This window comes from Mastigoproctus giganteus, chromosome 2 (assembly GCF_048544385.1).
Source record: "Mastigoproctus giganteus isolate SK-2022 chromosome 2, ASM4854438v1, whole genome shotgun sequence".
Lineage (NCBI taxonomy): Eukaryota > Metazoa > Arthropoda > Arachnida > Uropygi > Thelyphonidae > Mastigoproctus > Mastigoproctus giganteus.
This window is the reverse complement of record NC_143576.1, coordinates 198,603,571-198,616,466: the sequence shown is the minus strand read 5'-3', so window position 1 is coordinate 198,616,466 and position 12,896 is coordinate 198,603,571. Positions and strand designations below refer to the sequence as shown.

The 12,896-nt window shown below is 40.5% G+C and overlaps 1 protein-coding gene across 1 annotated transcript in view; it reads left to right on the top strand.

The window, feature by feature from the left end:
* Dhc1 (dynein axonemal heavy chain 1) overlaps nt 1-12,896 on the top strand; it is a 620,756-nt gene that overhangs the window by 46,247 nt on the left and 561,613 nt on the right. The window contains exon 13 of the mRNA XM_090390121.1: nt 11,845-11,968. Coding sequence (XP_090246247.1) covers nt 11,845-11,968 — 124 coding nt within the window. The remainder of the gene's footprint in view (nt 1-11,844; nt 11,969-12,896) is intronic.

Genomic DNA, 12,896 nt, shown 5'->3' with positions numbered 1-12,896 from the left:
AGTGTATCCTATCACTTATACATAGAACGAGAAAACACTTCCATTGAATCACAGTTGCGGATTTAATACATCATATGAGGGAAAGCCGTTATATCATGCTTGGAAAACTTAAAATTATCAAATTAAAAGAAAAAACCATTATATTATATTATGCTGGAAAAAGTAAAAAGAAAAAACGAGTCACGGTTTCCGATTCAATACAACGGCATTGGGGAGAAAGAAATGTTCCTTTCTCTTATAGGTCGCTGTTGTGTTATACTAGGAAATACAACATTATTAAAAAGTATAATAAAAAAACAGAAAAAATTAAGTAATAATAAGACCGCGTCTCGTAACGAGTGATATATTCACTTCGATTAAATTCGCCCCATGTATAAATATTCATGATGAACGATATCTCAGTACACTTCAATCCTTTAACTCCTCATGATACACAGAGAAGTATGTTACTACTCTGTGGCATGATATTTCTAACTTGCGAATCTATGTATAAGTGAGACGATACACTAAATCTAAATTTGTAAGAATGACTAGCGCATTGATATACTCGGAAAGTATGCCCTAGTATTATCATGAACACCATTAATTTTTTTACTTAGAAAGTTCTTTTCTCTTCTTGCTAATATAATATCTCTTTCTTTAGTAATCAGTTGTGTAATTAATGGCATGCTCTGTTTAATGCTGCATTGTTAGTTAAACCAGTGGGTTTAACGTAGTGGCGGACCGAGGAGGAAACGATCGAACTCGCAAGAAACTGAATAAATTACAATAAATACTGTGTAGTTTACGATATTAAGTTGTATGATGGCTATTCGCCTCTCTCTCTCTCTCTCTCTCTCTCTCTCTCTCTCTCTCTCTCTGTGCGTGCGTGTGTGTGTGTGTGTGTGTGTGTATATATACAGTATAATATGTTGTATATAGTAATTAATATTGAAGACAATCATACATACTATACCAAGATATATTTTATAGAAAACGCAAGAGATATTGTAAGGTAAGTAGAAGGAAGAATAATATGAATAATATACAAAAGAAAGGAAAAAAAGAGAATATAAATTAAAATATATACAAAACGTATTGCTATTTACCCACAATGTACGTGACTTCGTCTGGGGGCCAACCAAAAAACAGCGAAAAACCGTTCAGAGAGCAGCTGCCAGCACAAATACAGACCCTTTCCCTAGGGGTAGATTTACAACAAGCAGCATATTGAATCCAGACTGTTCAACGCAATGAAATCAATCAATCAATCAATCAATAAGAGCACTCAGCGGATAAGCGCCTCCGTGGCCAGGTGGGAAGAAGCAGCAGTGCGTAGCACACGCTTCTTGATAGACGGGGGTTCGAGCCCGTCACCACCAAATACGGAGGATGCGGAAAGGTCAGGGAATGACCACCGCATATTCCCGGAGCGATATGGCCTTAGTTGCTAATGCTCCTAAAAACCAAATAACAACAACAACTCAGCGGATGGAAATTCACAGTGAAACTCTGCGGCTCAGTGCATGTTTGTGAAACCTACAACATTACAGCTGTGACTACCCGAGCCAAGTTATTCATCACTAGGGTCTGCTCGGGTTGCACAGTGGTATCGTCACCATCCTCCCCACACCGGGTGGAAAAGGCTCGAGTTCGAATCCCGTCGATGACATTAGGAACTCTGATGAGCTTTTTTTCACTCCGTGGCTGAGTTAATTAGTCTTAGGCGTAGATATCAGGGTTTCCTCCTCCCCAGAAACTGGGGTTTTTCGTACAGCAAAACAGACAGATCGATAGAACACATAAGACATACAGCACGGCAGATGAATTTGATTATTCGGGTGGCCTAAAAATAATAAAGTAATAAAAAATATATATATTCATCACTAGGCTGGGGCCTAGTACCCAGGCCACTGCTATCAAAAGCCTTCCTAGACAAAAACCAAATTATGATATTAGGGTCCTCAGTAAATGATTACACTACTCATTTATTTATTTGACTGTAAATTGCGTGTGTTCTCTGGTCGATTTGCCTGTTTTCTGGACGAAAAAAACTCAAATTTCTGGGGGGTGGGGGAACCTTACTATCAACACCTGAGCCCGACTAACTCAGCCACGGAGTGAAAAGAGCCCACTAAAGTTCCTCACGTCATCGACGGGATTCGAACCCGGGCCTTTTCCACCCGGTGTGGGGAGGACGGTGACGATACCACTGTGCTACGCGCACAGACAAGCTTCCTAGACAAAGAAAGTGGCATTAAGGTTAGAGCCATCAAAACCAGATTTCCATCATATTCTTCTTTTGTACTCTCTTGCCCCAGGGCGCATCTCCACGAGATTCTTAACCCAGCAGTCTGACCGACAGGTGCCTTAATTAAGCCATTTATTGAAACAAAAAATGACACCAACCACAAGGCCCCTATTATACACCAATAGCAATCAGTTTTAAAGGGACAAATGGATTTTTCCTAAATGTCATTAACTTTCTTTCTGCAAAATTTTGGAGCCTCGCTAACAAGTTCCATACCTTACAAGCCCTGCTCCTCCAGGAAGATATTGATTTCATCTGCATCTCGGAAATATGGGTTGATCAGGGGAAACACCTCGGGGTGCTTCTCTCGTTCACTCGTTATCACTATCTAGCAAACTCTAGAAAAGATAAGAGAGGTGGCGATGTTGTCATCTTCTTCAAGACCTCTTTCAGGCAGCTACATGTTCACAATAGTAAAACACCACAATGCGAAGCACTCATTGCAATTTTCAACAAGAATGGTAAAAGGATCCAAATTGGTCTTGTGTATCTCCCCCAGGACACACCCCATCAATCAGAGAAAACACTGTTTTGCATGGACATCTTCCCATCTTTGCCCCGAAATCCAAACAACCGTTTTAAGGGATTTTAACATGCCTTTGCCAAGGTTCAAGGAGGCAAGGCGAGACATGGAAGATATTCAGGGGCTTACCCCCACCTGGATCCTACACCGACCACGGGTAATCAGGCCCTTGACAGCATCTTTCACAATTTCGAGAAAATTCAAACCATCCCCTATAATTCCAAGTTCAAGACGGACCGGACCACCTTCCAATAGTTTTTGAATCTGCACAGGCATCCGCAACCTCAGTCTCATTGAGCAAATCGGCGGACCCGGTGCGTGTTGTAACTACGTTCTCAACCGACCTGATCAAGCCAAATGTTATCCTTACTGAACTTAAAACTTTCAATTGGAACAACCTCTACTCCAAATCTGTGGGCCGACCGGGCTAGCCCGGTCGGCCCGGTCGGTCTGTGGGCCGACCGGGCTAGCCGAGTGGGTAAAGTACCTACTCGGCAACCCAAAGGTCGCGGGTTCGATTCCCACCTCGGGCTTGGATCAAAGTACTGCAAAAACATTGGGAGGTGCAATATGGCCACAGAAGCCGATGCGCCAATAACTACCAAATCAAAATCAAAATCAAAATCAACCAAATCTGTGGACGAAGCAATAAATGCCCTTTATAATGAATTGAAACACATTGCTCTCATTGGTACGTCGAAAGCATTTAAAATCTCCTCAAAAACCAAGAGGTGGTTCAGCCCTGAGGCAAAACATGCTTTCAACCTAAAACAAAAATCCTACAGAACTTGGAAAAAGTCTGGATCTCTACAAGACCACATCTATGACAACAAACAAAGAGCGAATTTCCTGAACGTAAGGAGGAGGGCCCATCTTCTGTATATCCAAAGAAGGTTCGAGCATTCTAAACGCATCGCTACCACACGTGGACGTCAGGTGGTAATGGATGAAGAAACTTTCAAACAGTGGGCACAGTCAACCTTCCACCCTGATCTGGAACAACATTCTCCCCTCGCTGTAGCGGCCATCACAGATACAGCCAAGTCCTCGCTTTCGCATGTTAAGATCTCGAGAGATATGATAATGAAAGCGAAGTGATTAACAGCCTACTCAACAAACCTGTCTGCGAGAGTAGCACAGTGGTGTCGTCACCGTCCTCCCCACACCGGGTGGAAAAGGCCTGGGTTCGAATCCCGTCGATGACGCGAGGAACTTTAATGGGCTTTTTTCACTCCGTGGCTGAGTTAGTCGGTCTCAGGCGTAGATAGCAAGGTTTTTCTCTCCAGTAACTGGGGTTTTTCGTCCAGCAAAACAGGCAAATCGACCATAGAACATTCGCAATTTACAGACACAAATACGGGTTAATGTATTTAATTACGGGCACCCCTAATATAATAATAATTTTTTTTTTTTTCACTCAACAAATTTACAGTTGGTCCCGACGAATTTTCACTCTTTATTCTGAAAATTTGGAGTGTCTACGTGATTCACATCTTCAACCGCATTCTCCAGTCTGGTTTCACACCGACAATGTGGAACAGCTATCACTTCCTACCATATCAAAAATTAACAAACCGAATGACCTAAAAGGCTACAGAGCAATCTCCATATCCTGTGGGCTGCTAAAAGTTTTTGAAAACACGATCCAACCCATCTTAGTCGAACACTATTTTAACGAACGACCACATCATCTCCATACTGTTATTCCTAGAATGTCTACATGGTGTTATCTGTTAAGGATCGCTTTTTGGGCAATCCAAAAAGCCCTAAATGATAAGAAACAACTAGAAATCGTATTTTCCTGGACATACAAGCAATTTTTGACACACTTTGCACAACAGAGCTGGTGAAAATTTTAAAACATTACTTCCGAATCCAAGGAAACCTACTTGTTATTCTTATCTAAATCAACTTCTTAACAACAGGAAAATTGTTATCAAATATAACCATAGATTGGAGAGCACCAGCATGACCACTGTCGGCATCCGACAAAGGGGAGTTCTTTCCTCATGGTTCTTTGCCACAGCTTTAGAGCAATTCCTTGTGAAGCACCCAAACTTCCTCTCATATGCTGATGATCTCGAGATGCTCGTCATATCAAATGAGCCAGCATTAGCATTAGTAGAGGCACATGATGCAAGAAAGCAAGCTTATGCAGTATCAGCTAAAACAACACTCTCCCATTTCACCCCTCCGTTCGTTCCAAATATCTGTACAGCCCAGCCTTAAATTTATTTAGGCTATCAACTTCCCCAACAAAGGATGGAAGTCTGTTCCACCAACCAACTACCCATTGGCTAAAGGCAAACTTCCGCACATCTATCCTACATCTGTTTTTTCCTCGATTTCAATTTATGCCATCTCAGGTGATTATTCTGAGCAAGAGGAAGAATCCCATCAGCATTGAGCATGCTCAAACCATTCAAAGCTTTATACACCTCAATGAGATCACCTCGCAGGTGCCTAGTCTCCAGACACTGTAATTTGCAAAATTTAAGCCTTTCTTCGTAAGAGCAACCGTTTGTTCCATTCACTAATCTTGTTGTCCTTCTCTGTACTCTTTCCAACAGCTCTACATCCTTCTTAAAATGAGGCCTCCAAACCTGTATACAATATTCAAGGTGTAGCCTGACCATTGCCTTATACAACGGGGATAATCACCTCCTTATTCCTGTTAGAAAAATTCCTGTATTTCATTGACAAGACACCATAAGCCACTCTTGCAGCCCGTCTGCACCGCTCAGAAAATTTCACATCTACCTGCACAATTACCCCCAGGCCCTTTTCGTTATCTACCACTATAAGTGTAGTACCACAGAGTTGATACGTTATTATAGGGTTACTGCTTCCCATATGTAGTACTTTACATTTGTCAATGTTTAACTTCATTTGCCCCCTCTCAGCCCATCTGCTCAACATTTCTAGATCCTGTTACAGCAGTGCACTGTCATTAGTGTCTTTAACAACCCTGCCAACCTTCGTATCATTTGCAAACTTGGACATTAAGCTTGATATACTATCATCAATATCATTTATAAATACAGAAAACAACAATGAACCCAACACTGAACCCTGAAGGACACCACTAATAACATTAGTCCACGATGAGCAGTGTCCACTGCTTACCACTCTCTGTCTTCTCCCACTCAACCATCCCTTTACCCATAGCAACAATTTTCCTCCAATGCCACAATGCTCCAATTTGTTCAGAAGTCTTCCCTGTGCAACAGTATCAAAAGCCTTTCTAAGATCCAAATATATGATATCAAAGTTATTCCCTGCATCCAGTTCCTTTGTGACCACATCATAGTATCCAATAAAATTTGTCAGGCAAGACTTTCCCTTAACAAAACGATGCTGTGTCTGAGCTATAACTGACGTCTTGTCTAGATGATACTGCAGTGCTTCTTTTACCAGTGCCTCCATTAATTTTCCTGGAACAGAAGTTAAACTAAAAGGTCTATAATTACTTGTGTCGCCCTTTGATCCTCCTTTGTGAATTGTGGTCACATTTGCACCTCTCTAGTCCATGGTGACCTCCCTTGAGTTCAAAGAAGCTCTCATAATTATAGCTAAGGGTTTGCTTACTTCCTTTGCTGCCTCCTTTAATGTAACTGGAGAGATCCCATCCACCCCAAGTGCCTTTTTTATGTTTATCTTCAACAATTTCTCCTCCACTTTCCTCACAGTTATTGCAAAATCATCTAGCTCACTGCCAGAGTTCAATTCACCTCTGGCATTCCCCTCCCTAAATAACTCCTCACGTGTGAATGTAAATGCAAAATACTCATTTAGTTTGTTAGCCACCTGAGCAGGATCATCAACAGTTGAACCATCAATATCCAGTGGATCGATCTGATTCATCCCTTTCCTTATAGAGTTTACATAGGTAAAGAACTCTTTACTGTTTTTCTTTGTCCTTTGCCAAAGATTTTTCATAATCTGCCTTTGCCTGCCTAATCTCCTATGTGACTTTTTTACAGACCAGCTTATATCTATCATAAGGTTCCATGTCAACCATTAATTTATATGTATCCCCTGCATTTTTCTTCTCTGCCATATGTCTCATTAGTTCATCTGACATCCATTTAGGCCTAAATCTTGAACAATATTTCTGAGTTGGTATGTAAAGCCTCGTAGTTTCCAAGATTAATTCTTTGAATGCTTCCGATTTTGAATTTGCTGTTGGTAACATCATCAGTTGGTCCCACTGTATAGAATTTAAATACTGTCTCAGACCACCGTAGTCGCCTTTACGAAAGCAAAAACCCTTCCCTTTACCCCTGATGGTAGTTACCTCTTTGAGTAAATTCCACTTGAGCACACTGTGATCACTGCCACCTAGTGGTTCCTTTATTTGCAGATTCTTAATGCATGAAGAATCACTACTGATAATCAAATCAAGAGTATTACTCTCTTTGGTTGCCTCTCGAATATGCTGATGTAGAAAACAATCATCGAATAAATCCACAAAAGCCCTGCTAGTGTGTGAGTGACCAACCCACAAATTCCAGTCAATATATGGGAAATTAAAACCCCCCATTATTAGACTCTCTGATTTACTGGCCCACTCTATTTCCGTGTACAGTTTCTTATTATACTCATCAGAGTCATTAGGCCTATAGCACACTCCTACTCTCAATTTTGATCTACCAATACTTATGTCACACCAAACTGACTCGACACTGCACTGTTCAGCGATGTCGACTGGCTTCACTTCCTTGGATTTTATGTGTTTCTTAACTAATAGCGTAACCCATCCTCCCTTCCTATCCTGTCTTTCCTTTCTGTACACATTGTACTCCAGAAATTCCAGTTCTGCATTCCTTATATCTGCGTGACACCACATCTCTGATATCCGAACAATATCTGCCTTTGATGGTTTGAGCAATACCTGAAAGTCATCAAATGTATTTACCAAACTCCTAGCATTGGTGTATTCGCAAGTATACATACATACACCTGTTCCTATTCTTAGTTACCCTAACACAACCGATGTGCTTGTACCGAAATGACTCCCAGCAGTCTCTGAAATACCCTGCATCTATCAGGCTGCTGCTCATTCCGATAGAAGCAGTGCAAGAAACGATTTCACCTCTGCCAGTGGCTACTGTTAATCTGTTAGTACTTGTATCTCCCCCAAGCTAGCAGTTTTCCGACCCACCTAACACTGCCTCGATAGTATCAGCAAATATTCTTGCACCCTTTCTATTTAAGTGAATCCCATCCCTATAGAAGCAGTCTCTCCTGTTAAGAAGTACAGAGCAGGCTGAAAAAAATTCTATCCCTTCAGCCTTGCACAATCCTTCCTTGGCTGAATTGATCGAGAAGGCTCTCATTATATACTCCCTTCCACCGTGTCTGGGCAGAATTGCAGAAACTTCAAATTCAACCCTTATTCATGGCTTTTTTTCAACAGTGACCTGTACTTTTATTATTTATTTTCATTTTATTTTATTATTATTAGCTATATGGTGCAAGGAAGCCTGAGGCATATGCTGCATCAGCCAAAAAAAAATTCCCTAATTACCCTGAGAGAGAAACAGAGAGAGAGAGAGAGAGAGAGAGAGAGAGAGAGAGAAAAGTAGAAGGGAATCACCAAGAAAGAGAAGAAGAATGATATCCAGCTCAGGATCCTGGGTGTGCCAAGCTCATACTCACCACCATATGTGAGCCCCTGGGGTTAATTGTTAGGTAATTTCACTGGTCTCGTACTCTTAATATCATTAGTGCCAACGTGTACAACTATATCATCTTTTGTGCCCTTAAAAGATGATATCTGCTCTACAATGTAATCAACCTTTTCCCCTGGCTGGTCCTGTTCCACCTATCCTTTTTACAAAGCATGTTTCCTGTTTCCCTGACAATAGAGTCACCAACAACTACTAGTTCCTGTGGGACCAGCGCATTCTGCCTTGGGGGTTGCATGTGTGTTGCGTGATGATCAAGTGCAAACTCTGGCGTTGATGTGGGCAGCTGAGAGCTTGATGCGCCCCTCAATTTAGATCCTTCGAGGGCATCCACCCTGTCCTTCAAGCTCTCATATAGGCTCATAACAACGCTGAGTTGTCGTCTGATTTCCTCACACTCCTTACATCGCGCCCACACAAAAACATCCCCCTTGGTAATATCATGTCCCGTACCTGATTGATCCACAAACAGTGCATTTTAAAAGGCTGTGATTCAGAGGGCAACCACCCCCGTCAGTTCTCCCCTGAGTCACAGCACTCCAATTAGCTTGAGCCTTTTGCTTTGCTGCTCTGGTCTGAGTTATGATTTCGATTCAATTTCAGTAAAATTTCAATTCCTGTGCAAAATTATAACGCTAAACTTGTATCCCAACGCAGTTATAACACTATATATCTATATATTTTTTTCAATATCGAGTATTATCTCCGAGTTCCGATATATAACTTCCGTATCAAGTTATGTATTAATTAATTGTTACGTTTGTAAAATCTAAGTCGTTATATGTATTTAGTTAAAAAGTACAATTTAATTGACAATGAAGTTTAACAAGATTAATAAAATTTTACTGATTAGTTGATAATATTATATACTATACTGTACTAAGCCAACGCTATCTAGTTCGGGATATAACGTTGTATCGTGTAACAATCGTGGCAATTACGAACAGTAAATCTACGACACTTAAGTATTAATTAACTTCCAAAATCTTGCTGTCTGAATTCAGAATACACCAAGGATCTTGACTAGTGTGTTATTGTCATACGGCACCAGGGATATCCCCCCATCTCCGCGTTGCTTTCACTGTGGGTGAACCAGTTCGCTGGGAAATTCCAGAGATTTAAAAGTGTGAGGGACTTGTTAATGTGTAGTGTCGTGTACCGTTGTTCATCTGGTCATTTAGACGTTAGACCCCTGCTGAGGCCTAACGTTGCCCGACTTACACCCCGTGGAGGCAGACCAGGAACCCAGTAAACTCAGTTTTACTCTGGCAGGTCCTGCCGCTTACTTTCCGGAGATTTCGGCGGCTAGGGCCTAAAACATAATAATAATAATAAATAAAAAAAATCCGTTAGGTTACGTTAGTGACACACACATATGCACACACACATATATATATATATATAAAGACATGTACAATTACATACACATATGCGTTGGCGTGGGGGTATGATCGCTAAGGTTGTTATGCCGAATTATGGGCTCAAAGGATTTTTGGCACGTTAATTTTTGTTGTGTGGGGCTTTCGTTAGCGTAAAGATAGAGGTGGGGGAGACAGAAGACTGGGGGGTGAGATACAGGACCAATAGGGCAGGTAGCCCCAGTTTTCAATGAGGCATGCCCATGCCCCAACAGAGTAGAAGATGTAGGGTGGCGAGGAGGGGAGGGAACGAAGGTTGTCCCCCACTCCCCAAGGATGTGGGAATAAAAGGTGAAGGAGACTAGGGTGCCTCTTCAGGTCGCCGTCAGTCTGTTAGCAGTTATGCTGCTCTTTGTCTCTTCTCTGTTTTCAATGTCACTCATGGGATAATCCCCGTCCTAACGCCCCTTCTAGTTGTCAGCGTTCCATTTGGTCGAGTCTGGTGTCCCGCGAATTTCGATTTTCTGTTTCATCTGGTAGCGTCTCTCTCAGGGTAACTCGGGAATTTTTTTTTGGCTGGTGTAGCATAAGCCTCAGACTTCCTTGCATAATAATAATAATAATAATAATAATAATGAGAGAAGAAAATGTGCAGTACATATCCTTAGTAAGAGGGCGCTGAAAAACCTTTCTGCTCGTGGCGCGGAATGCCTTGGTCCGGCGCTGCACATTAATTGTTAGGTGGCTTTCGTCAATACGGGTTGGGTGTGGAAGGGGAAGGTGCTAGCATTGCACTACCGAGTAATAAGGTCTCTCGATCTGCAGCGTAATATTTTATTCATTTTTATATTCTATTCATTAATCTATTTTGAATTTAGGTTGCATACGTTCCTTCTCTTTGGAGAAGCTTCATTACAATGTCAGAGATGATAATTATCGTAAATAGCACACGCTATTAAACAAATATCCAGTAATGAAAATTGTTACTAATTTCTGTAATGTAATATGATATAATATATTGAAATAAGATAACGAAAATGTTAAAAATTACATAGCAATAATATACTACTATTTGCTTTTATCTTAATTGCCGAAGGATGCGCGCTATCGCAGGTTTATTAACTCTCTATCTTAATTTGACGTAGAAAGGTTCACAGAGTACTCTGTGGAAAGGCTTTGCTTACTATATTCGTAAAGGATATCCTCTTTAATTTTTTACGAGTTGACCTATGATCTTACTGTCGATCCAAAGAAGGAAAGAGCGAAATGTTGGACTGAACTTCATAAAAGATGGCAAGTGAGATGGAATTCCTCAACCAAAGGAGCAGGGACCAGATGTTTTATACCTGATATTAAATTCACTTCCTCAAAAATAAACAGCTTTGGTTCTACCGAAGTCTTCTTCAATTCAATCTAGCTACGTCAGATATCTGTTTCTGCGGCGCCTCTGAACACTGGAGTCATGTTTATTCTTCTGCCCAGGTTACTAAGATTTAAGACAAACATTATCTAGAACAGTACATAATTTCTCTCCTGGAAATGAAAGATATCTTATTGCAAATCAAAATGCCTTCTCAGCTCTACAGGAATTTGCTACACAGGTGTTTAACTGATGACGCGGATTACTGAGATGACTTCTGTACTCAACAAAACGGTTCTTACGACCTTCCTGTGGTGAAGTTCAGCGCCGCCGTAGCATTTATTTATTTTGTCCATTATAATAATGGGCAAAATGAAAAAAATTCAACTCCTCTTCCCACTTCCGATCGCTTTACAGTATAGCTTTAAATGACCACTATCAATCTTTTCGAATTTAAATATTTGTTCTTGCACACTAGATCCAGCTCACCACTGCATAGTTATATCTCACTGTTCCGTGCCCAAGAGCTATTTATTTATTTTATTTTTAACTAAAGATGAAAATATGAAATATAATTTTCTAAACTTTGTACGGGTAATAATCGCAGATTATGGTGTATTTAGGCTAAATGCAACGAGAATACAGAGATTATTCAAAATCGTAATCTTTCTATAGAAGATGCAGTGAATGAGGTTATACGGCTGTTAATTGCAGATGTGGCCACAGGCGATGATGAGAAGTTAAAAAGTAAGCATATATATATATATATATATTTTTTTTTTATGTGTTTATGAAATGCTTTATGAATTTTTGTTTAAAATTGGATTTCTCATTATTTTGAAGCATGTATTTCAGGTCGATGTTTAAATTCGTTAAACTGTCATTATACGCACCGACAATAATAACAAAAAGCATATCCGTTATTGATATCCGTCAGGGCTTCAACTCCTATGAGAATTGAAGCCCAGTGTACAATTAGGTTTGCCAGGTGACATCCTCAGAAAAATCACACAGCTTGCAGTTTTGCGCATTCGTGTCAATTACTTCAAAGTAGACAGGCTTTATGTGTGATTTCCATAAAAATTCTGAGCGGATGTAAAAAAAAAAGGTCTTCAGTGGAAGGGAATAGATTTCAATAAGGGAAACTAAAATAGAGCAAACATCTCACATCCATACAGTTGAAAGGTATATTTGAAAAAAAAAAAAAAAGAAAAAAAAAAGTTACCTTGTACAGATTCAACGCAGAAACTAGGGAGTAGTTAATACCTGACTGTAATGGATAATAAGAACAAATACAGTAATATCTTTAGAAATGGGAGTCTTGTTATCCAAAAAAAAGAAGAAAAAAAAAAAATCCGAAAACCTCAATTCAAACATATTCATAAGCGTGTGGCGCATTTTGTGTTTATGAAATGGTTTCACTAGGTTCCCTTTATTTCTCCGATTCTGGAACGTCAAGGCAGTAGATTAGTACTACAGGAAAAGATGACGGTCTGCCAAATCGATTTGCAGCCTGGCGCACACAATCCCTTCGCTCCAAGAAAGCCTTGTTTCCACCATTCCATGTAAACCTGATAACTGGTCAAACAATTTGTTAAAGCATTGGCTCCTTAAGGCAGTGGTTTTCAACCGGGGTGCCGCAACAACATTCCAGAGGTGCCACGTAATTTGGGTT